The following is a 25975-nucleotide window of genomic DNA, read 5'->3' as shown; positions in this document are numbered from 1 at the left end:
GACTTGTGGTTGCGGGGAGGGTGGGGTAGAGAGGGATGGAGTGGGAGGTTGGGCTTAGCAGATTTAAACTATTATATATAGAATGGATTAAACAACCAGGTCCTACTGTATAGCACAGGGAACTATATTCAATATCCTGTGATAAACCATAATGGAAAAGAGTATGAAAAAGAACGTGTATATACATATAACATATATACATATATATGTTATAGATATATACATTCTTTGCTGTACAGCAAAAATGAACACAACATTGTAAATCAACTACACTTCAATAAATTATTTTAAAAAGAGGTCTTTTTTAACTCTCAAGGATTACTAATATCAAAACACAGAGTAAGTCTAGGAGTTAAAGACTTTAGCCTGTAATTTCAATTGACCAAATCATTTCAGTTATTAAAAAGCAGAATTAGAAAATCTGGGATAAACGAATGGGAAGAATGAAATTTTGCTTTTCACCAATTAAATGAATATAATTGGTGCTTAATGATCATAAATCTGGGATTTAGATACTTAACTTTTCAAAACTGTAAAACCAATTTCAATGAAAAAAAGAATTCCTCAAAACATCAAAGAACACAGTTAAACTCATTTGGATATAAAATAATTATTGGCTCAAAATGAACTGAAAAAATTTTAAAGAAATCATATAATCTTTTGTATGTCAATCTGAGCAAAGTATTGAAAAGAATCAGGTTGAATAGTCAAAGTTAACAAGTCTATAATCTGTTTCACACAGTTTCTGACAATACAGTTTTCAATACAAATTTTAATTCTGAAGTTATAATGAGTATTTTTAAAACAATATAATTAAATTTTAAAATAATATAAATATTTATATCATAACACCTATGTAAATTCATACCTTCTTAAGTAAAGGCCTACATTTTATTAACATTCTGAGTCTCCCAGTAAAGGCATATACTGTTACCTTAGTATGAATATACATTTAGAAATTACTTAAGAAAAAAATTACTATATTTTAATAACATTTCTGGCTACATTGTAGGTGTTTTCACATATTATCTCACTAATCAATGTGTAACTAGTCTTCTAGACAGAAAGGATTAACATTTTTCTTAAAGCAGTTGATTAGTCTGAGGTACAAATTACCTAGGTAACTTGAACAAAGTAACAGATTAGTGAGTGGCAGAACCAAATGTGAAACCAGATTTGTCTAACTCTTCTAAAGTGCATACTTTTTCTATTACACCAGGTTGATTCTTTAAGGAAAGGTAAACAATCAGTTTCTTCATTATTTTTCTCACAAGAATATAAAATATTACACCAAATAAACATCTTATTTCCATCTAAATTGAGTGTTAAGAGTTACTGGGAGGAGCAGGACATTAATTTTTGTCTATGAAGATAAAGCTGAGTGTTCTCAGTTAATTATATGATAGGTAATAATGAGTCTATAAAGAAAAATCATTCTGTAATCATGGTTCCCTAATACTTTCTCTTCTGAACTAAACTAACTTTTTTGAAGTCTACTGACCTATTAAAACAGATCTATTGGATAGTCTAACAAAGACAAAGATAGACTGTCAAAGGCAATAGTCTTTTTCATTTATCACAAGCCTGGTAATTCATTAGCCTGCCAATCGACCGCACTACTAGAGAGATTTGTGAAAGTAGAATGAAATAGCTTACCGTGCACAATGATGTCTTTGTGATTTTTAGGGTAAAATCTGAAGAGAACTCCAAATCTGAGACAGATGTCGTATGGCAATCTATATGCTACCCATTAAAAAAGAGTGGAGGGAAGAACTTAGTAAAAATAGTAAAAACAAAACCAGAAACAAACAGATAAGTATTCCTTCGTTTTTTTATGCAAAAAGGATTACTGTAAACCAATGCTTTGCCAACTTTAATCATTCACACCCCACTTTCGGGATTATTTCTAAATTTAAGGACTACTAGCACTATTATTCAGCTAATTTTTCTTTAAATCAAATTAGTACTTTTAACTTAGACTTCTTATAAGAATAATATATATCAAATCATGGCTCTGTTGTGCTAAAGTTTTTCTAAGACACATTAAAATACTCTCAAATAAAAAATGTTTTCCTGTGTTCCAACTAAAATCATTCTGTATACCACCGGTGGTATACATTTACAATAAATTATGTGTGATAACAGTTAATATTTTTGTAGGAAATGCCAACTTGAAAACATATGCTATTTAAAAGGACAAGGTGTTTTAGAGTTCACTCTTGTAAGTGCATCTGAAGTTTGTTACATACTAGGAAAAACCACAACAATTCCAACCGAGCAAAACCAACTACGAAGATTCACTTCAGGAAAAAAAATGGCCAAATATCCTTATTTTCTTATTCTGCCCTACCTAGTTCAAATCCTTCTCCATTTCACTATGGAGAGTAGATGGACTCAGCTACAGCAGTGTGACCAAATGATGCTGTAAAGGCTGTCAACATTTGACTTACCATGAGTAGGTGTACAGGGAACACAATTCATATGACTACCTGAGACAATACTCTATTTTAAATAGTTTGAGAAAATTTTTAAAACGTTACAACATGGTTGCCTTTTATTTATAGGAGGATTGCAGAACACAGAACATACTATATTTACCTAAACAAACAAAATAAGAGAAAGGGTATATATATATATATATATATATATACTTTTTAAACACCTTTGTTTATCAGCCCTAAATTTTCTATTTCAACTATTTTACTTATTCAGAGCATTTTTTGGCATTAAGCAAAGAGATAACTAGAGAGAGAAATTAGCACACCCACATGACCCTCCTCTTTCTGCTCAGTCTTTATGCTGAGGTGGCTTACACCCCTACCCTGAGTCAAAGAATCCAAATAAGTCCCTTACACTCAGTATACCAGGGCAGCGAACAGTCCTGCAGTCATTAACCAGGCTGTATTTTTTTTCTTAAAAGCTGAATGCAATTTTAATCAGCTTGTTGTTGTTGAGAAACTTTATGTGTTAATTTAAAATAGTTCATCAATTTAAGAAAATTAATGAACACTAACTGAATATCTACTTTGTGCAGAGAACAATTATTGATACTATGAAAGTAACAGTGGACTAAAAAAGAAGAGACAATGTTCTGAACTTAACACTGAACAGGCTATATTTATTTGATGATACAATTGAAACAGATGAATTAAGAAACAGATGAATTAAGAATGCTTTTTTTTAAAAAAAAGCAATAGGACTTTCACTCACTGCAAAGTTATTTTTCCACCCATGTAAATTCGACATAGCAAAATTGACAATAAAACTAGAGATTAACATGGTGAAGAGTAAGATTAAAACACAAAAGGAATTAACTAAGCAATGTGAACATAGTAGGGTTTTAGTTTCATGGGCACAGTCACTATAATTACTTAATCTGAAAAGGCTGGAAGAAATCTGAATGAGAGAAGTTGTGTGAAACACATATGAGCGAATAATCTGGCTGTAAACGAGATGCGAGGATAAGGCCAGAATGTGCTGGTGAAGAAGAAATGACAGTACAGCAGGACTTTTTGCCTTCACTATGCCAAAATAAATGATTCAAGCCTTCAGTATAAGGAACTTCAATATATAAAGAGAAGTGATTCCAAAGGGATGACACAGTGAACTGGCAAATATTATGACATCCAGCTGCTTTAGATTAATTAAAATAGAAAGAATAATTACTGTTTTGAAGATATATATATAAAATCAATATATTAATTTGAAATACTAAACTCATAAATGAAAACTAAGAAAAATAGCCATACTGTTATAGAAAATAAAATTAGTAAAATACCTACCTTAATACTACAGGGGTCTGAAATAAGAGTCTTTGGATCTAAAACTTCCACCACAGCTTCTGGAATAACTGCTTTCTTCATGCAGGACATGTTGAAGCCATAGACATCATCCCAAAAAGTAATTCTATCGGCATGTTTATTCATATCACTTACTGCCACAAGGCTGATAGTGCAAATATCAGGGTAGACTGTAACAAATAAAACATCCAACAATTTAGCATTATCTCTCTTTATAACAAAATATAATTTTTAAAGGCTAAATATAAATATCAAATCCAACAGTACAGATTGCTAGCAAATGATTACTAGCAGCGGGGGATTAACAAAGGTGTAGATCAGAGAAAATAACCAAGTTCCATGTTGTAGCCTCTTTAAAAAAATAATAAATAAAAGATTTCTATTACTGTGATGGTAAGATTAAAACAAGGATTTCAATGATGGGTTCCCACTCAAATTACTTAAAAAGGATGGACACAATCCTGAAATAAACATATTTATTAACATTAAACATGCTGACTGTAAAAGAGGTACTAGATTTTTACTTTAAATGTTCCTCTGAAACGTGAAGAGACAAATCCTTTAAAAAGGTGTCGTGTGATAGAATTTTACAGTTGTGTAGAAGACCAGTTCATACTACCCTCTCTTATTCATTATAAAAGGTAAACATTTATGAGCACCAAATGTGTGCTGCATTGGGAGCACTGAGTCTTATTCTAATTTACAGACTGTGGATACATGTCCCTACTCAAACTTACATTTACACAATTCTGACAAATATATTGGCAATTATTAGTGATGTAATAAATACTAAGAAAGGGGAAGCATAAGTTACTAAGGGACCTACAGAAAAAAACAGCTAACTCAGATTTGGCTATAGCAGGGGAACAATAATATTGTTTAAGGCAAGAACTGAAGACCAAGTAAGTTCCCAGTGGGAGGGGAAGAGTGTTCTAGGCAGAGGGGGCAGTGGGCATGTAGGGGCACAGTACACTCCAATTTGAGAGGAACAGTGAAACAGGAGGCGACAAAGGAGGGACCAAAGAAAACAGTGCTGAGTAAACCACATTAATAAATTAGACTTTATACTAAGAATAATGATAAGCCAGCGAAAAATTTTACATAGGGTAGCAACTTGATCAGATTTTGGTCTTAGAAAAGCCACCTTGAGTGCAATGTGGAGAATAAAAGGTAGGGAGCAAGACTAAGAGACAAACTAAGAGATAAATGTAATAATACAGGTGATCTGAAATAGAGTGACGGCTGTGGGAATGGAAAGGAGGAGATACAGTCAAGGGGTGTTTAGGAGGTAGAACTCATAAGGCTGTAAGACCGCCTGGCTGTGAAGGTGAGAAAGAGGGAAGAGTCAAGGATGACACGGTTTTAGACTTAGCAACTGGGTAAACTGTGGTACTAACCATTAAAATAGGAAATAAAAAAAGGGCAGATTCAAGAGGAATATGAGAGTTTAATGCTTATGAGACAAACAGGTAAAAATATCCAACAACCAGCTGACTATACAGGTCTGAAATTCAAAAGTGGTGATCTGGGTTCAATATATAAATTTGGAACCATGAGCACATAAATGCAAGTATAAGTTATGGGAGCTTATGAGGTCACCTAGGGATACATAATGAGCAGCAGAATTTAAGGGATGAGTAGAAGAAAAGGAGGCTGAAAAGAAATGGCTGAGAAGCTAGACCACAGAAGTAAGAAGAAAACCAAGAGAGTAAGTGTTAAAGAGAGGTAAAGGAAGAGAGTGTTCAGGGAGAAACATAATATTGATGTTCTTTTTTTTGGACTAATAAATAGCAAAATTAACTTTGTCCTTCAAATGTCAACATTTAGGGGATTCGTGAATTCAAATATAAATTACATACCTCTATATCAACAAACTGAAAGCAAGTACATATGTGCCAAAGAAATGCACAAAGGAAATAATTTTACTATTATTAACTAGCCTTCAGACGTAAACAGCAGAGAAATAACCCTCTCCTTCCCCCAAACTCTGTTTCTCTCCACAGCTGTAGGAATTTTATTATTCAACGACAGCAGCACTAAATTATCTTCTAAATAAAGCCCATGATAAGATCTGCTGGCATCAAAGCAATTGCTTCTTCCAAACCTGACATTTGAGATACCCAGAAAAAATAACTGGTGCTATGTCACTGATAAGAAGTTTCTCAAGTCTTCTCTAAGGGGGCATGTAAGGCAGATATGATAGCTGCATTGGGCTGGAGTCGACTGCTGTGTAAACTGAGTTACTTCTACCCTCCTCTTCCTCCACAGATGTGTTAAGCCTCTTGACTGTGTTTAAATTTCTGATCAATGCAAATTCTTCAAAGTAAATGATGTGCTACTGTAAATGCTGACCCAGCAAGAGTATCTGCTACAGGAAAGGTATGTATGTTTAGTTTCCTGAACCAGGTCCTTACTATGAGAAACACTGAAGAAGAAACAGAATTCTGAAGCAACGTTAGATAGTTGGTAACTTCTTTTTGTATACTTTGTCAGACTTAATATGACCATCATGTAAGCTTTTCAACATTATATCCTGTTAATTTCACCCTTAAAGAGGAACATAATAAGGGCACAGATCAGGGGTCAGCAAACATTTTATGTAAAGTGACTGTTTTAGGTTTTGTGTATGGTCTTTACTGAAACTACTCATCTCTGTTGCTGTGATGTGAAAGCCCCACAGACAATATATAAATACATGAGCATGGCTATTTTCCAATAAAACTTTATCTACAAAAACAGGCAGCACACCAGATATAGATATCCCTGATATAGATGAGGGAAAACCGGATGAGGGAGGTCATTCTCAGGGCCATCATACTGCGCTACTTCTGGGAGCACCACTCACAGTGTCCAAAATATCCCCTGGAGTTGTGCAGTGTACATTCAAGCTACTTAACATGGTTCACAGAGTTCTTCTATTTTAGAATATTATTAAAAATCTTAGTGAACTTAAAATACTTACTATCTAGCCCTTTGTAGAAAAAGTTTTCTGAACTCCGGCTCTGTATCAAGCAATATGATGTACTAGTTAGTAATATTACTAAGAAATAAGGATAACTTTTTCATTCATAAGGAAAAACTATAAGTTACTAAAACTAACTTAAAAGTTTTGAAAATATGTTGGTAATGAGAAGAAACAGACTAAAGAGGAATATGATTTAACTTTTCCAAGGTTTACTTATTTATTAATATTAACTTATTAATTAATTAATTTGGCTGCTCTGGGTCTTAGTTGTGGCACGTGGGATCTTCATTGAGGCATGCAGGATCTTTTAGTTGAGGCAGGCATGTGGGATATAGTTCCCCAACCAGGGATCGAACCCAGGTCCCCTGCATTGGGAGCACTGAGTCTTAACCACTGGACCACCAGGGAAGTCCCTCAAGGTTTATTTTTCAAGCTAATTATATTTCACAAAAATACAGAAAATCAAAAAAAAATAAATAAATAAAATACAGAAAATCATGGTTCCTGTATTTGTTAGAATTTAGAAATGAAATTAGTTTTTATCTTTCAGTTAGTAAGATCTATGAATATTTATGAAAGACTTGTTATCAATGCTATAGGTCAATTTGATTCTTTATCCACCTCCTCACAGCTGGCTAAAATTTTGGGCCACTTGTCAGAATCCTGACTAATCCTTTACCTTCATATTCTGACACATTTGTCGTCTGATTTTTGTCAGAAAGAATCATAATTGAATAATTATTCCTTCTTGTAGGTGAAATTAACAAAGTGTTGATTGGACAAAAGCACCCTCTTAACAGACCATTTATAAATTCATGGCTTTGACATCTGTGTCCTTCTCGATTCACTGCCCAGAATTCATCTGTCACTAGAACAGCTCACATGGTGAACAGATAAAGATGGGAAATCCTTTATCCCTTAGAAATGCCTCACAAACTTTTGGACACTAAAGGATAAGACTGAGATGCATAAAGAAACAATTCCTAGTAAACACTAGCATCACTGCTTGTATATAAATAACCAGAGAGGAAAAAGGTTTAGAACGAAAGGAGATAATAAATAAATCAAAATAGACTGTCCTTTTCACAATATATGTGAACCACATGGAGAAAGATTTCAGTGAAATAATAGTCAACAATACAATGACTGACATGCATAAATAATTTGGGAGTTGAATAAGCTTAAAAAATTAATTTATATAATAAGGTTATCTTAAAAATTAACTATTTATTTGGAAATTGGAACATTTTCTCATTGTTAACTTACAATAAATGTACAAATAGTGATTAGGCCCACATTCTAAAGCTTAACTAGGCTAAAATGTTGCTGCAATATGCATTGAAAAATTATAATATGAAAAAAAGTAGAAAATGACACTACTGCAATATCACTGAACAGAACAAAAATAATAAATGTGGGAAAAATAGATTTGAAGATGAGGAAGTACACAGTAAATTATGGAAATACTAAAGAAACCTCTACGCACTATGAGACAGTGTTAGTGGCTGATGACACTGAGGTATGTACTATACAAACATCAGGTGATAATACCATGATGCCTAAATTCATTTCAAAACTTTTATAAGGTATAAACTTAACACTAATCTCATGTTTACCAGCTATAAGTCAGGAGGAGAATTAACATTTATTGAGCAACTATTTTACGTCAAGCATCTCATTTAGACTTTTGATTGATTCTATAAAGCTGGATTATAATCCTCATTTTTCAGATAAGGAAACTGAAATTCAGAAAAGTTAAGTAACTTGCCCAAATTACTGGTCTTCATCAGCTAACTAGGTAACTAATCATCTGATGAAGCAGGGATTTAACTCAAGGTCTGACTGCAAAATCTTTATGCTTTCCATTTATTCATGATGCCATATTTTATGCTTTTCAAATGGAAAAAAAGGAAAGAGGAACTCGACTATCCCACAGTAAATGAGCACCTGTTGGAAAAGAAAGAGGAAGGAAAAAAGGGTTGAGAAAGTTTAGAGATTAATAAAATTTCAGGGCAAAGTGAGGAAAATGGAAACATTCAGCCTTACCCATTCCATCTGAGTAAAGGAATGAGGTGATAAGGCAAAAGAGATCCTAAAAAGGAGAGCAACCAAGCAGAAATGGGGGAGGAGTCAGTAAACTCTACAGCTCAGCTTTCTACAGAGAAGGAAATAGTAAGAAAAGTATATTTGTAAACCTGGACTTTATAACAGAGGCAATTTCTTATTCGCATAGATCAAGTTTCCAGTGAAAATTCTAATGCAAAACCTGAGAGAGACAGATCTGTCAGTGTATATAGTACATATCTGCCACGATTTTGCTGCCCCCTCTCTGAACTGTTTGAGAGATTTCCTATGTTGAGGCAGGGCCTACTTCCCTCTATAAAAGCTGAAAATGACAAAAACTTGCTTTCCCTCCCTCCCTCCCTTGCAAGTTAGGCATGAGCTCATGACTTAGGCTCTACTAATGATATACACCTAAACCTGTGTCTACTTTTCAGAGGCAGCAATACCTACTGCTGGGTACATCTTAAATAAATTCTTACGACAGGACTCTTCCCCTAGATTTTGTTTCAAGAGGATCTGACGTGGAGTCTGAAGGTCCGTATTTTTCACAAAAGGTCCCAGTGACTGTGATGGTCTGCCAAGATTAGGAAACACTGACTTAGGAAACGGCTGTCTTAGTAACTTGCTTTGTACTGAACATAGTGCTCAACTTTATAATCCTGACAACTATAAATCAGAGAAGATGTACACTCTGAAGGACCTCATAAGAAAGTTGAGTTTTGTTCTGACCATATGAGGGGGGAAGAAACCTTTCATTTTCCTTGCAATGAAAGGCAATGAAAACAACATTCCTTTCCAGTACCATGGAAGATGTCTCCTTTAATGGGTGCCTACATTTCTATGCAACAATTATGATTTTACAAAACTATTATTAGTTCTGAGGAAGTTTCAAAGCAACGAATTATTTCTTTGTGCTCCCACAATTTCAATTGGTCCAATTCTGGAGGATGTCAACCCTGATTACTTGACTAAAGTGGAGTCTGCTAGGCTTCTACATGGAAATTTACTCTTTTCTCTTTTGTAATTAGTAGATATTTTGTGGGGAGATTCTTGGAAACTAACTAGGTAAATATTCCATTCTTAAACTTTCAGATTATTCATTTTATATATAAAAACCTTTTCAGTAGCTATGAAGATGGGCATGACTTTGCTCCTTAATGCTAAGCCCTATTCATATAATTATATAATATTTTGCCCAAATTCCCTTTTGTTTGGTATCAATATCATGACTTTTTTTCTATTTGCCTGAGTATCTTTTTTAACCCAAGTTTAACTTTTCTATATAATTTTGTTTTAGGTGTGTCACTATGTAGCACACAGAATTGGGTTTTCTCTTGTGATCTGATCTGAAATTTTTTCATTTAATAAATGAATTTAGTCCATTTACATTACTGATATGAGAACTTTTTCTTGTTCACAACTCTACCATTTTATATTATTCTGTATCTGTAGTTTTTGTTTTATTTTGTTTTTTAAGTAGTTCAACTACATGGTCTTTTTGCTTTTTTCCTAAGTATTAATTCTTTTATTTACGAAGTTTGCTTTTTTGTTCTAGTAGCTAACTTTATAATTACAACCTTACAGAATATCTTTAGTTGTCTATTTTTAACAGTATTTACTAATCTCCTATTGTGAGTAATGATAAAGTTAGCATATTTCCTTGTTCTTACCTTTCCTTTCCTCTTCTTAATCACCCAATTATTTTTTTAATTACAAAGAGATGTATTGATAATACTAACAACAATTACAGAAGTAGGTATAGAGTTAGTACAGAGTTTTAATATATTTTTCAAAATAGCTAGAAATCAAATTATGTCATAATTCATTTGACCTGAAGGAGGTGGAAGATGCTGCTTCATTGTTTTTTTTTTAATTAATTAATTTATTTTTGGCTGTGTTGGGTCTTCGTTGCTGTGCGTGGGCTTTCTCTAGTTGTGGTGAGAGGGGGCTATTCTTTGTTGCAGTGCACGGGCTTCTCATTGCAGTGGCCTCTCCTGTTGCAGAGCACGGGCTCCAGGTGTGCGGGCTTCAGCAGTTGTGGCACGTGAGCTCAGAAGTTGTGGCTCGTGGGCTCAGTAGTTGTGGCTCACGGGCTCTAGAGCTCAGATTCAGTAGTTGTGGTGCACAGACCCAGGTGCTCCGCAGCATGTGGGATCTTCCCAGAGCAGGGCTCGAACCTGTGTCCCCTGCATTGGCAGGCGGATTCTTAACCACTGCGCCACCAGGGAAGCCCTCATTTTTTTTTTTTAAGTCATCTCTATTGAGGTAAAATTTACACGCAGTAAAACTCACTCTCTGTCCTTTTTGGTGTATAATTCTATGTGATTTGATAAATACATAGAGTTATACAATCACCACTACAATCATGATACAGACAGGATCAATGACCACAAGCCTCACCATTGAATTTTAATCAACAATATCATTTTAATATTACCTCTGTAGTGCTAAATGTGCTCTAATGCTATTACTTGAGTTGTCAGCTTTAAATGATATCCCATAAATTCCTATTAAAGATAAATCCATTTTAAGTATACACACTTTCCCACCTACCTCCTGCATTCCCTTTACAATTTTTGTGAGATGTGGTATTTGACACTTTTAGGGTATAAAGCATTTACATTCTATTCTGTCATCCTAAAATATACATTGGTTTTCGTCTTAATTCCTTGTAAAAATATGCATTGATCTCAACCTAACATTTTCTTGGTTTTGCTCCTGATCTCTTGGTTGGCTGAATGTAAAACACAACAATTTCTGATACACAATTAGTAAGTCTTAGCTAATAATAGAAGAAAATAGTAAATCCACTTTCACTAACTTTACAAAACTTAAAAAAGTTTTTTTTTTATTTGGCCGCACTGAGTGGCTTGTGGGATCTTAGTTCCCTGACTAGGGATCAAACCTGGGCTCACAGCAGTGAAAGTGAAGAGTCCTAACCACTGGACCGCCAGGGAATCCTCACAAAGCTTTATTTTTATTAGTGATAACAGTAGTAAATGAGTACCTCCTAAAGTACTGTGGAATTGCTTGGTGATAAGGAGCATGAATACTCAAGTTATTGGCTGAGTGTGCTTTATAAAGGCTTTACTCCATGCCATTAAATATAAAGTGAGACATAAACTGAACCTGGATTCATGTAAAAATAAATTGTGGTCCCTTCATGCTTATATGGTCTCCAATAGTCTCCCTCTCTCATAATTTAATCATTCTTTCTAAAATCTTGACATTGCTAATTGCTTAATAAATCCTTCCTTCAGAAAAACATGAAAGAAAACTTTGTTTATTCATCAAGGCATACTCAAATACACAAAATAGGCTAAACCACTTCATGTTACTCATTTCTGACTTTTCCTACTTTTCTTGATTCTTTTAACAAGTAACATTCAACAGCACTGCTTATGAAGTTAAATGCTGACCTCTCTTCAATATACCTCCATATTATCTTAGTGCTAACAGCAGTTAAATAAAAATATGGAAAGAGCTAGAATAAAGCCTCCACTTTATCCCTTTGATGATGGGAAATAGCTCTGCCACTGTTTCAGCTATAACCTCATTATTCACATGGCTGTAAGTTCTTAATCAATTTCATCAAGAATTCAATTTAAATGTATTAAGTTGCTGTCAGTCCTTCAGTAAGATCAATGAACACCACTCAGGGAGGTATGCAAACAGTTTTCTGAATCTTCCCTAGATCAACTTCAAGGCAAGAATTAGATTCAATAAAATGCACTTTAGTAAAGAAACAAGGGATAGTGAAAAGAACAAGAATACTGGAGTCTGGCAGATCTGAGTTTAGAAAAAAAAAAATTCAAGGCTCGGACACTTAATATGTACCATCCAGGACACCTATGTTTCTAAAATCTCAATGGGCTGTTGTGAGGGTTACATGTAATAAGATAAATAAAGGTACAGTATATTATTTGGCAACAAATGGTAGATAATATTAGTTTTTAGTCATTAAGTGTAGTTGTCTTTAAAAAACAATCACAGCAATCATTGAGAGATACAGCCAATTGTTGCAGGGTAAAATATATCTAAAAGTTCTAGCCACGTTCACGTCAGAGATCAGAAGCGTATCTTGAAATGGTTGCAGGAAATACAGTGATAAAATGAGAGCATTTTGAAAAACAAAGGCAATCTATTTAAATGCTATTATAAAAAGAACTCAACTGTACTGGAGAATTTTCTCTGTGCTTTATGTTTTGGCCTTACTGATTTTTACTGCCAAAGTAATTTCATTGAACATGGACGGGCAGGAGGCATAAGTATGGTCAAGTGCTTTATGTCACCAGTTCAAAATGTATCCTCCTTTTCACCTACTTTTATATAACAGTTTTATCAACTGTACTCTGACCATGGAAGTGATTTATTGGTTCTGAAGCTTTGAGAAAGGGAAGGTACAGGGAAAGGTGAATGAAGGGAGACATGCTATTCAATTCAGTTTTAATGATTCAATGCAAAAAACATGTATGATGTTCTATCTATGTTCCAGGAGCTGTGGAGCTCAGTGAAGAGCCAAAGATGAGCAAAACATAATCCCTGAGCACACTTATTTGTAAACAACTGTTCACGGCAGAAAGCCTGTAAAAACACAATCTCACTTTGAGTACGCAGAGCTAATATGATTAAAAGTTCACCATGGCCATGAAAAGGAAGCCTTCCAAATTTATTGGGATCTACTTAAAAATACTGATTGGGTATACTGTGGTTTAAAAACTTAGTAGAAACCACTCACTACTTAAATGCACTTGTTAAATTACAAAGAAGCCAGGTTTATACATTCAGTGAAGTCATGGAATATTTGCTACCAAAGTGAATGATCTCCAACCTAGTATGAAACATTCTTTTGGGAAAAAGCAAAAACAAAAACAAAAAAACAAAAAAACAAACCAAAAACCCTAAATGTCACAAAGATTAAAAATCAAAGAGTCTCTGTTAGATTTTTATTTGAATATCAAAAAGCTTCCGAATCTAGTCCTTAGTATTTTTATTAAAAGTGTTCATGAGAATGCCATTAACTTAAGAGTCCTGCATATCTTATATAATGTTCTACTATCAACGGTACACTAAACAAATGTCTTAAAGCTTCCTCTGATGGAAATGTCTTTCATCTCTATTGGGAACTTCTCAGTCATGCATAGTTTATTTGAAATCCAAAGGTCCATTTGGTCTGCCAGACTAAAATTAGATTACTAAAACTAGAATTTTATACTCACCCGATCCTCCTTTTGCCAAGTATTTGTTCTTTGCATAAAGGACAGAATCTAACATGGACTCAAAAAGAAGAAAATAGCCCTGTATAAAAAAAGAAAATATGGATTTTAGAAAAGTGCAGTATCATCATATGCAGATAAATTTAAATATCTGGCTAGTGTTTTAATGGAAAATATACTTTTTGTCTCTACCATATAATATTCTGTAAAGTTTGAAATTATTTTTTGCAGTAAATTCTCCACATAATAATTATTAGAAAATCAGGCCAGGGAATGGACTTGAGGACATGGGGAGGGGGAAGAGTAAGCTGGGACAAAGTGAGAGAGTGGCATGGACATATATACACTACCAAATGTAAAATAGATAGCTAGTGGGAAGCAGCCACATAGCACAGGGAGATCAGCTAGGTGCTTTGTGACCACCTAGAGGAGTGGGATATGGAGGGTGGGAGGGAGGGAGGGAGCTGCAAGAGGGAGAGATATGGGGATATATGTATATGTATAGCTGATTCACTTTGTTATAAAGCAGAAACTAACACACCATTGTAAAGCAATTACACTCCAATAAAGATGTTAAAAAAAAAAAAAAAAGAAAAGAAAATCAGGCCAGGGTACAAAGTGGATCCAGAAAGTCCAGAAAGTTTATTACAGCAGAATGTACTGAACCTTCTCTACCTGTGCTTCCACTTTCTAGACTATTATTTCTTCCACATTAAAAGGAAACTTTCAGATAGAAATTGTTAATGTATCCAATAATTTCCTGGAATACTGCAATATTAATCTAGAGCAATAGTCCTTAACTAGATTTTGCCCCTGGGGGACATTTTTGATTGTCACAACTGGGTGGGGGGCAACACTGATAAACGTCCTTCACTGACACGGGTCGGCCCCCAAACAAAGAAATGTCTGATCCCAAATGTCTATAGAGCTAAGGCTGAGAAACTCTGGTCTGGAACACCTTTTCCCAAAATGTTTCCTGCGCAAGGACATTCTCTTTGAAGAGTTTTTTTTTTTAAAAAAAAAAAGGAGGGGAGAGGTGAGAAAGACCAGATGCTATATCCTCCTCATAGAGATTCATAATGCACATCAGCACATTAACAGTTCTGAGAAGTGTTATGGTAAAGAGGATGGCTGAACAAATTCTAAACAAGTATTACCCACGTTTTAACTAGAAACCTCTTTTTTTCTATTTAACATGTATCAACACCTTGCACAACTATGTTGTTTGAAATACATTTCATGAAACTTGGCCCCAGTGTGCTCCAGACTCTGGAGAACACTTGACTCCTCCACCAAGAAAGGCTAATCACAGCACAAATGAAAAGATAATCTGCCACTACTGCTGTCACAAACGCAGTACATTCTAATAGTATGCTATACACTTTATTATAGAAATGATAAAGTAATCATGAGTGAGAGATCAATGCCAGTTTCTGTCAGTCTTCTTCTGGGGCCCATCCTCCAATAGCCCTGAGCAGCAGGGAAAGTCAAGCGTTCAGCACAGTGCTTAGCACATAATACACCCTATTATGGCTAAGGGTTAACCAAAATGAATGTTACCCTCATGTCAGCATTCTAAATCAAAACTGTTCTCACTCATTTGTTCTGTGCACAAATAACTAAGAGGATCAATACACAACACCGTGAACAAAAATGTTTTAAATGTTTCTCTAGCACAGGAAAAACCTGCAAACCCAGAATGGATAATCTTCCCAAGAGATAAACAGCAAATTTAAATTTACAGAAAATACAGCTCTAGCACTTGAATCACTTATAAAGGAACCTAATTAAATTGCTGCTAGCAACTCTACATTGGCATTTACCTTCTCACATTTACCAACACACTAATCCACTGATAAGAAAATAATTGCCTACAAAAGACAGACTTAGCAACAAAACTCTTTTATTACTGTGTTTACACTAGGATAATTAAGGATTTGGTGGAAACTGCTTTCCTGGATAGAGCACTTCAGTAAAATGTCTAACTCTTATAAGTTAGTTCCTCATTAATATCATCTGTGTATCAAAGCACAAGAGCCTTCTGGAATTCAACTAAGAAATCTTTATCAATCTGACATAATTCATGCAGATCTATGAACACAAATGCTTATAAATAAGCATTCATCAGTTGATTAAAGTGAATTATAATTTTTGCCAAAAAAATTATTTAAAGAGGAAGCATCTATTTACCTAAGAGGAAAAAGATCAGCTGGTAAAACATGTTAATAGGCTGGGGAAAAAACGGTCCTTATTTGGAAGATTGTTGCATGTTAAAACATTAAAATAAAATAAAATCACATTTTCGTACAAATTGAGTATTCATTATAGTCCAATCTTGTTTGGAAGGGGGCAAAAAGTATAGTGTGTTACTGATCTGGCACCATGTCAAACTGTTTCTAGTATTATTTTTTCAAAGTAGCTAGTTAAATCCAAGTATTTTCCCTCTGTAAGTTCAAACTCCATCTTACTTCCATATACTACAATCAAACCAAAAAAGTCTTTTCGATCAATAACTGAAAGTAGCTCCTTCTAGCAACATGCTCGTTTACTGCATTTAAGATAAAGTTATAATTAGCCATTCATCTGAGATTAAATAACCTTATTTTAAATCGGTACTATGGTCAATACCAATAGAACCAATTTAGAGGGTGGACTCTTGGATTTAAATCCTAGAGGAGCTTCTTTCTCTATGTGACGTTGGGCAAGTTTACAAATGAAGAAACGGAGACTCAGTGACGTTAAGTGACAATAACAATGGTATTCTACACCACAGAGCTGTTATGAGAACTAAATATGTTAATACATGTAAAAAGGTTTAGAACAGTAAACCTAATTAGTTTAACTAAAAAAAATTAAGAGCTACTTAAAAATATTTGTAAAGGCTAGTGAGAATTTTTAAATTACATTTAATACATTAGAGAATGAAGGCTTACCAGATTGTCCAGAATTATATAATATTTAGTGAATGGTCCTATATTAAAATCCACGAGTCAGAACTAAAATTCTTTTTTCCCCCCCCAGGAGTCACTTTTTTTTTTCAGACCAGCCAAGACTATACGCATGTGTGTGCATACAAAAAATAAAGATAAAAGATAAGAAACCTTTCTTTAAAATGCTTGAAATTTCTTTAAAATTAAGAAACAAAATTTTAAACCCAATCGAAATAATTTGATCAGGTTGGCCAAATTAGTGCCAATTCCAACTTTAAGATTCTTCTTGCAAAGACAGAGAGATTTGTTTCCCTGGGCTAAAAAAGTTAATTTTACTTAATCCTCTGAACTTTAGTATTTATACTTAAGACTTTCCTACATGTCTGCTTCCATTTAAAATAATAAACACCAATAAGCACTTTTCCACATACCCCATAATGATCACCTTAGCTAAGATCAGAATCCTGATCAAACAATATCAGAGAGTTTCTAAGGTTCTATTTAAACAATGTAATTTTCACATTAGAGACATCAGTACTAGCAAGGTTAAGTGAGGTATTTTAGGTCATGTAGCTGGAAAAATAATACCGGACAATTTTCAGATGCCCTCATAAACACTGGCCTTAAGATTCAATTCCCAATGCTGCTAACTAAACTCAACAAGAGATAAGGGTGCAAACAAACAAAACAAAGATAATCATCCTCGGCAGCAAAAACATCCTTTCATAAATGCCATGTCTTTACTTCCCATTTTTTAGAGTCAGCCAACATTATGAGGTCAGAGAGTTTCTGAAAGCAAATAATCAAATGTTTTTGTTGATACATGTAAAGGATTTAGCAGAGTGCCTGGCACAGAGTTAACATATAAAACCTATAAAGGACCATTTTGGGGCTTCCCTGGTGGCGCAGTGGTTGAGAGTCTGCCTGCTAATGCAGGGGACATGGGTTCGAGCCCTGGTCTGGGAAGATCCCACATGCTGCGGAGCAACTAGGCCCGTGAGCCACAACTACTGAGCCTGCGCGTCTGGAGCCTGTGCTCCGCAACAAGAGAGGCCACGATAGTGAGAGGCCGGCGCACCGCGATGAAGAGTGGCCCCCGCTTGCCGCAACTAGAGGAAGCCCTCGCACAGAAACGAAGACCCAACACAGCCAAATAAATAAATAAATAATAATTAAAGGTGCTAATAATTTAAAAAAAAAAAAAAAAAGGACCATTTTGTATAACTCTAATTTGGCAGAAGTCATCATATGGGGTCAGCTACCATGGGGCAAACTGGGCTAAAATGGATTGAAGCAGAAGGCTAAAGCAAGTCTTTCTTTTTTCGTCTTTTCCCATTCCATTTTTTTCTCCTTTTTCTCTCTTCATTGGTGTATAATTAAATACTTTATTTCTGATAATAACTTTTTTATTTCTGTAGCAAGATATTTCTTGTATATGACAAGGCTTCTATTCTGTCAAAGCAGTTTCTAAACTTTACGTTAAAGAATAACTAAACTAGCAAATCAGTAGAAAAGCATTCCTTCAAAACAAGAATAGATTATACATATTCATATTTAGTCTATCTACTAAATATGCCACATTATGACTATGATTATGATTTTGGCCACGTCGCGAGGCTTGTGGGATCTTAGTTCCCCTACCAGGGATCAAACCTGGGCCCCAGCAGTGAAAGCGCCAAGTCCTAACCACTGGACCCAGGGAATTCTCAAGCCACATTATTTAATACTCAATGAAGACTGACAATTTTACTGGTCATTTATTTCACTCAGTATCCAGATATCTGCTCAACTATTACCTCCTCAAAAGGGATTTTCCTAATGTCTCCACATAAAATATCTTCTTTTTCCCTCACCAAACTCTATCTCTTTACCCTGCTTTGTACTCTATCATAGCACTTAAAATTGGTTATTTTAAAATGCTGTTTTGCTTTCTAAAATTAAAATTCTCAAATAATAATAGTGGTGAAAACTGTCAAAGTTCATAGTATTTAAGTGTCCTTTTATGGAATATCTTATTTAATTCTTCCCTAAAGCACATGTTATTGTTATTTCCATTTAACTAATGAGGAAATTAAGGCTTAGAAACGTTAAATAACCTAAAATCCTAAGACTTAAAAAAAAACAGCTCACAGTCACAGAAACAGTTGAACAAGTCAGAATTTGGAACCTTGGTCTATCTGACTACAGAGGTCAAGTTCTGAATAACTATTCTATGTTGCTTCTTAAATTCATTTACCTGATTGAAAATAAGACTTGGTATTTGTATTATATTATACTACATTTGTAATTAAGGACTCAAGTGTTCTGAAATAAGAAAATTCCCATAGAGCATATTAAACAAGATTAGAACTTACAATAGGTATCTGATTAATAATATTTCAGCGTGAAAGCTTATTTGGCAAGTGGCTGTTAGCCACCATTCACTGTGAAAAATATTACTTTAGAAAATCAATGAATATACTAGAATATATGTAGAAACAAAACTTAACATTCGTGAGATAAATGAAAATGTCTAGTTAAAAATATTAGCAGGTGAAAAGTTTCATATATGGATTGCTTGCGGTTACTGTCCTTTCTCTCCACTTTCCACTTTGCTAAGCTTCATTTTACTATAGGCTCCCTACGTGATAGAATAGGCTTTAATTTCCTGGGAATTGTCCTTGGTTCTGAACCAAGTCATTTATTACTGATATCAGAAGGCTTTGCTCCAAATGCCCTGCTCATCTGCAGTGTAATTCAGACTGTAATTTCACAGGCTGCTGCCTCACCTGTAGGGGTGCCATCTGGAAGAGAATTATACCCAATACTTCTCCCATGATGCTCATGGGGCACTTTTCTTCCCAAACTGACATTCACTTTTTAAAATTAAAATTTGCATTTACACTTCAAAAATTAATAACTACAAAAGGAACACACTGGATCAAATCTGGAACTAGAAGAACCATTAACATTATTCACTGAAATAGGAACCTTATTTTAAAATGCCTTCTCATGGTATCTTCTTGGAATAGATAAATTAATGATAAAAGAAACTTGTGATATCTTCAGAATAAGGTGCTTCTCTTGACTAATTGTTTTTTCAGTTCAAATAACTGAATTACTGACACACGCTTAGGCAGAATTAACTATTTTAAAAAGTGAGGAAAGGGGAAGGCAACAATAAAATGACAAGTTTATGTGAAGAAAGTCTAGTGACAGTCAATAATCTGGATTTATATAAAGATTTATTTTAAAATATTTAAAGATTACTTCCAACAAATAAATAAACCTGTGAAATCTAATCTCGAATTCTTAAGTACATTTCTGAAGCATAATAAATATCTGATGACTTCTTTTTCAATACTCCTCTCAATTCTATAAGATTTACTACAGATAGAATGTTATCCAATGTGACTGGGACTAGTAGTCAGTTAACTGAAAACAACATGTTTTAAGTAAAAACATACAAATGTAGATTTGTTTACCAATATTACCAATATTCACTTGCCAAGTGGAGAATCCTTCAATCCTATAATTCCCACCCTCATTCCTAAGTCCTTCACAATTGTTTTAGTGCTTTATTTTACAACAATTTTTTTCTTACAATATTGTTCAATAGTTTGTTAGTATTAACTGATTTTTCATAAATAAGTAGGCAAACAAATACAGTAAGCTCTTGGTAAACAATACAATCCAACTGATAGGAGCAGAAGAGGAGCAGCACACTAAAGGTACCTCATTAGCCTAAGTGTTCAGGTAGCCATAGGAATCTAGCAGGTGTTATACAAAAAGAACGCAAAGCATCATTAATTTGGTGAATTAAACGCAGGTTGGTTAGGAAGCTTCAATTGTACATGCATGTGACAAAGTATACTGTCATGATGTCACCTTTTAAGGGAAAACTTCCTTGATGCCTCAGACTAGGTCAGGTGGTCTGTATAATATCATCTAAGTTGAGGTATGAGTTATTATCAATGCATAGAAATGAGAACTCTAAAACAGGGTTTCTTAACCTTGGCACTACCAACATTTTGGGCCAGATAATACTTCCTTGTAGGGGCTGTTCTGTCCACTGTAGGGTATTTAAGCAGCACTCTCCTCCAGTCCCTATCTCTCCTGAACTGTTGTAACCTAACATGTTTCCACGACATTTCCCATTACCCATATATCCCAGGGGGGGCAAAATTAGACATGCTCCCTCCACTGCTGAGAATCACTGCTCTAGAGATATAACAAAAATAATTAGATAAGCATTTTCTTCTCATCTACAGTGCTCTCTGCTAGAAATGTACCAAACTGAAGATTTTACAGAATATGCCCGATCTTGTCTGATCTTAGAAGATTTAAAGGATGTAAAAGAACCTCTATTTACTTCACTGTTATATTTATAATAGCCTTAGACATTGAACATCTAAAGTGAAAGTTTTTTCAGTGATTCCCAAGCCTGTGATTTGACTCTTTCACCTTAAAATGTGCTAATACTAACCATTTTATTTATCAAAAATATGATAAGGAAGTTACATGAGAATTTTAAAGTAATTATGTAAAATACTTTTGGGTAAGATACTTTCCTTACTGATAACTCTACAGTAACCGAGACATATTACATTACACTCTCACACACCTGGAAAAATGCAAGGCGGCCGATGATATCAAGCAACAAGAATATCTGTATCCTTTGCACTCATTTGTCATAAAATGGGTAAAAAAATAATGCTTTGAACATGAACACACAGACATCTTTGTTCAATGTTTTATGTATTTGGTTAAGATAAATTTCTTAAAGCAGAATTTCTGGATTAAAGGATATGCACATTTAAAATTTTGATCTGTGTCATAAAACTGCCCCATAGAAAGACTATGACAATTTTTACTACCAGAACTACATGAGTGTACTAAAAACTTAAATGTAAATGGGGAAGGTATGAAGTTTTATACACACACACACACCTCCATCTTCTGGGCAGGGGGAAGTACTAACCATAAAGAAAAAGACTAATAAATTTGACTACGTTAAAATTTAGAATCTCTGCTCATCAAAAGATATCAGAAGAATAAAAAATAAGTCATAGAGTTTGGAAAGATAACACACACATTTCCATCTCCAACAAGGAACAGTAATCAACAAGAAAAACGCGGGCAACCCGAAAGAAAAATGGGCTAAAAAAATTATATACAGTTACGAGCCAGGAAATCACCAATAACCGTATGCAGAGATGCTGAACTTCATTAGTAATTCAAACACAATGAGACTACGTAATGACTACCAGATTGGCAATAATTAAAAAGTCATGCAGTATCCAGTGTGGCAAATCTATGGGGCAATGAGGTAAAAATACTTTGATCCATCCCTTCTTCCCTTCCTATTCTTTTTATTTTTTGAAGTATAGTTGATTTATACAAAGTGGTGTTAGTTTCAGGTGCACAGCAAAGTGATTCAGTTATACATACATACATGTATATTTTTTTCAGATTCTTTTCCATTATAGGTCATTAGAAGATATTGAATACAGTTCCCTGTGTAAACAGTAGGTCCCTGTTATATATATATTTATATTATATATGGTAGTGTGTATATGTTAATCCCAAACTCCCAATTTATCACCCCTCCTTCCCCTTTGCTAACCGTAAATTTGTTTTCTATGCCTGTGAGTCTGTTTCAATTTTGTAAATAAGTTCATTTGTATCTTTTTTTTTTTTAGATTCCACATATAAGTGATATCATGATATTTGTCTTTCTCTTACGTGAGTTAATATAATCTCTAAGTCCATCTATGTTGCTGCAAATGGCATTATTTCATTCTTTTGTATGACTAATATTCCATTGTATATATATGCTACATCTTCTTTATCCGTTCATCTATCAATGGACTTTTAGGTTGCTTCCATGTCTTGGCTATTATAAATAGTGATGCTATGAACATTTCGGTACATGTATCTTTTCGAATTAATTTTCTCCAGATATACACCCAGGAGTGGAATTGCTAGATCATATGGCAACTCTATTTTTATTTTTTAAGGAACCTTCATTCTGTTCTCCACAGTGGCTGCACCAATTTACATCCTCACCAACAGTATAGGAGGATTCCTTTTTCTCCACACCCTCTCCAGCATTTATTATTTGTAGACTTTTTGATGATGGCCATTCTGATCAGTGTGAGGTGATACCTCATTGTAGTTTTGATTTGCATTTCTCAAATAATTGGCACTACTGAGTACTTTTTCATGTGCCTGTTGGCCATCTGCATGTCTTCTTTGGGGAAAGATACATCTGTATTTCTAAAACAATATTCCAATCCTGCACAGTGATTGAAAAAAATCATTAATTATAACTGGAAATTCTACTCTTAAAAATACAACTAAATTACTTGCTAGCAGTTTTATCGATGAGAATTAATTAAGTTATATGTAACATGGTGGTCCTACAAAACTCGTAAATTATAGATGTTTGAGGCTACAGGAAAGATGAACTCTATTAACAGTATGATTCAGGGCTTAAAGAACAAGATCTCATTCCGTTTCCTGCACCAATGCATTTTAGGAGCTCCTGATCCTCTAAGTACAACATATACGCCAGAAGAAAAACAAAAACATCTAGTTAGATGCGTCAGTAAGCTGGCTTTCACCTTGAGAGCCATTTGCTAAAGCTAGTAAATAAACCTGGAAAAACAGGAGATAAAAGCCATGGTCCAGCCAAAGTGAGGAATGTAAGACCCAAATAACAAAACAGAGACAACCAAATATATCTACAGAGTAAAAGTAAATTTAAAATCTCACCTGCTGCCACCCTGCTCCCTCCCCGACAACCCAGTTTAGAACGTTGGTAGTATTCTCATACTACTGTTGGTAAGAAAGCAGAATGGTAAGGTAAGTGCTGAGGAGAATTTGGCAAAAACTGTTAAGATTGCATATGCATATGAATTAACCCTTTGACCCATCAATCCCACTTCCAGGAAAATGAAAAGAAATATGTACAAGAATGTTCAACACAGTATTAGTTGTAACAGCAAAAGAATGATAGATATTTAAATGAGAGTTATAAACATTATATTTATCTGTACAATGGAGTATTATATAGCCATAGAGAGGAATGAGGTGTATCTCTCTATAATGATACAGAGTGATGGCCAAGATATAATTTTAAATTTAAAAAGCAAAGCACAGAACAATGCATAGAGTATGTTAACTCTGCATAACACAAGGGTGAAAATATAAATATATACATATCTAATATCTTTTTAATAAACCAAAGGCTAAAAAAAAAAAAAGTTATCTATTCACTAAGGGACAAAAGGGATGGAACCACATAACTTTTTTTGTAATTAAAACAAAATTAAACTAAAAAAGGAAAAAGAAGCAATTCCCCCAAATTGAAGAAAAAGGAAACAAATAAATCTGATTGTATGTCAAGTTGGTTACATAACCAGAGGAAAATAATTAATTCAAGTAACTTTGAAACACAGTATTTAGACTGTGTATCTCCATGAGATATATTCTAGGACAAAAGAAAATATAGAGGGATCATAAACTGCATTAGAAATCTTATTGTTAGTAGTAAAATTGATATAAAAATTTTGAAACTATTATAGGTAAACTATTATATGATAAAGTAAACAAACAATTATTATTTTAAGAATCAAGATTTTCTGCATAGAAGAAAAGAGATACAGTACAAAATTAAAGACTCTAAGTAAAAATTCTATAATCTTAAATTGGAAATATCAGTGTAAACTCATGGTTTTTTTTAATATTAAAAAAAATAGCGGGCTTTCCTGGTGGCGCAGTGGTTGAGAATCTGCCTGCTAATAATGCAGGGGACACGGGTTCAAGCCCTGGTCTGGGAAGATCCCACATGCCGCGGAGCAACTAGGCCCATGAGCCACAATTACTGAGCCTGCGCGTCTGAAGCCCGTGCTCCGCAACAAGAGAGGCCGCGATAGTGAGAGGCCCGCGCACCGCGATGAGGAGTGGCCCCCGCTTGCCTCAACTAGAGAAAGCCCTAGCACAGAAACGAAGACCCAACATAGCAATCAATCAATCAATAAATCTTTAAAAAAAAAAAATAGCTATACCTATCCACTAAGAACAACATACAACCAATGGCAGTCCAGTAGCAATGAGCACTCCTAGAACCCAGACTGTGATCTCTATATATACCGTTTTCCAATGAAAGAACCAGGATTCTTTGATTCCATGTTTAGGCAGTATAAAATGACTGTAAAATATCTTATAGTACCAGAAAGTATAATCTGAAACATAAACATATTCATATTTTGTTTTTCATTATTATATTGAAGACAACTAGGAATTGTTAAAGGGATATAAGAGGACAGTTCAAATGTCATTAGCTAAAAATAGGCCAATTCGAACACCAAAAATAGTAATTACAATGGTTCAAAACACATCAAATATGTTAAAAATCCATGAGTTCATAATGACACTAAGAACAAACCAAAAAAATCCCTTTAGAAAATGCTAGAGAAACAGTTCATTATTCTGAAAATGGTAAGTAGAAAATATCTGGCATTTATCCCCTTTTTCCTATATAAACTATAGTTCATAACCAAATGTTTGATGAGAGAGTACTTACAGAATAACTTCACCTAACAAATAAAGAATAAATGATTTAATTAGAATATCACAATTTTACACCTTCTAATGAAATAATGAATCTAAGAAATCATTCAATGAATTCTAAAATCTTGAAGTCAAAGGCTGATAGGGAACTTTATAATAAGTAGATTAGGCTGACAACTCCAAAAGCAATGATCAATCTCAATGTAAGAGACAGCCAAACACTAAGAGTCCCCCGACTCAATACAATAGAAACTAATCACCACCATCACACATGAAGTGTTCCGGGGGGGAAAACCCCTTGAATTTGTTAATCCTCTATTTCTTGACCTTGTATTTCAAGTTTACAAGAAATACAAGGGATAGAAAAACATATTAAATGACACCATGAGGATGTAATCATCAAAATCCAGAATGTGGAAAATCCTACAGGACAAATGGCCCAGT

At 34.3% G+C, this 25975-nt stretch overlaps 1 protein-coding gene across 2 annotated transcripts in view; it reads right to left on the bottom strand.

Moving 5' to 3' along the window:
- PRMT3 (protein arginine methyltransferase 3) overlaps positions 1-25975 on the bottom strand; it is a 135827-nt gene that overhangs the window by 42111 nt on the left and 67741 nt on the right. For both annotated transcript variants that reach the window (XM_059929595.1, XM_059929596.1), the window contains exons 11-13: positions 14049-14127; positions 3783-3970; positions 1657-1743 (exon numbers count right to left, since the gene is read on the bottom strand). In XM_059929595.1, coding sequence (XP_059785578.1) covers positions 1657-1743; positions 3783-3970; positions 14049-14127 — 354 coding nt within the window. The remainder of the gene's footprint in view (positions 1-1656; positions 1744-3782; positions 3971-14048; positions 14128-25975) is intronic.

The sequence above is a fragment of the Balaenoptera ricei genome, chromosome 8, assembly GCF_028023285.1.
Source record: "Balaenoptera ricei isolate mBalRic1 chromosome 8, mBalRic1.hap2, whole genome shotgun sequence".
Lineage (NCBI taxonomy): Eukaryota > Metazoa > Chordata > Mammalia > Artiodactyla > Balaenopteridae > Balaenoptera > Balaenoptera ricei.
This window is presented reverse-complemented; position numbering and strand designations above follow the sequence as displayed.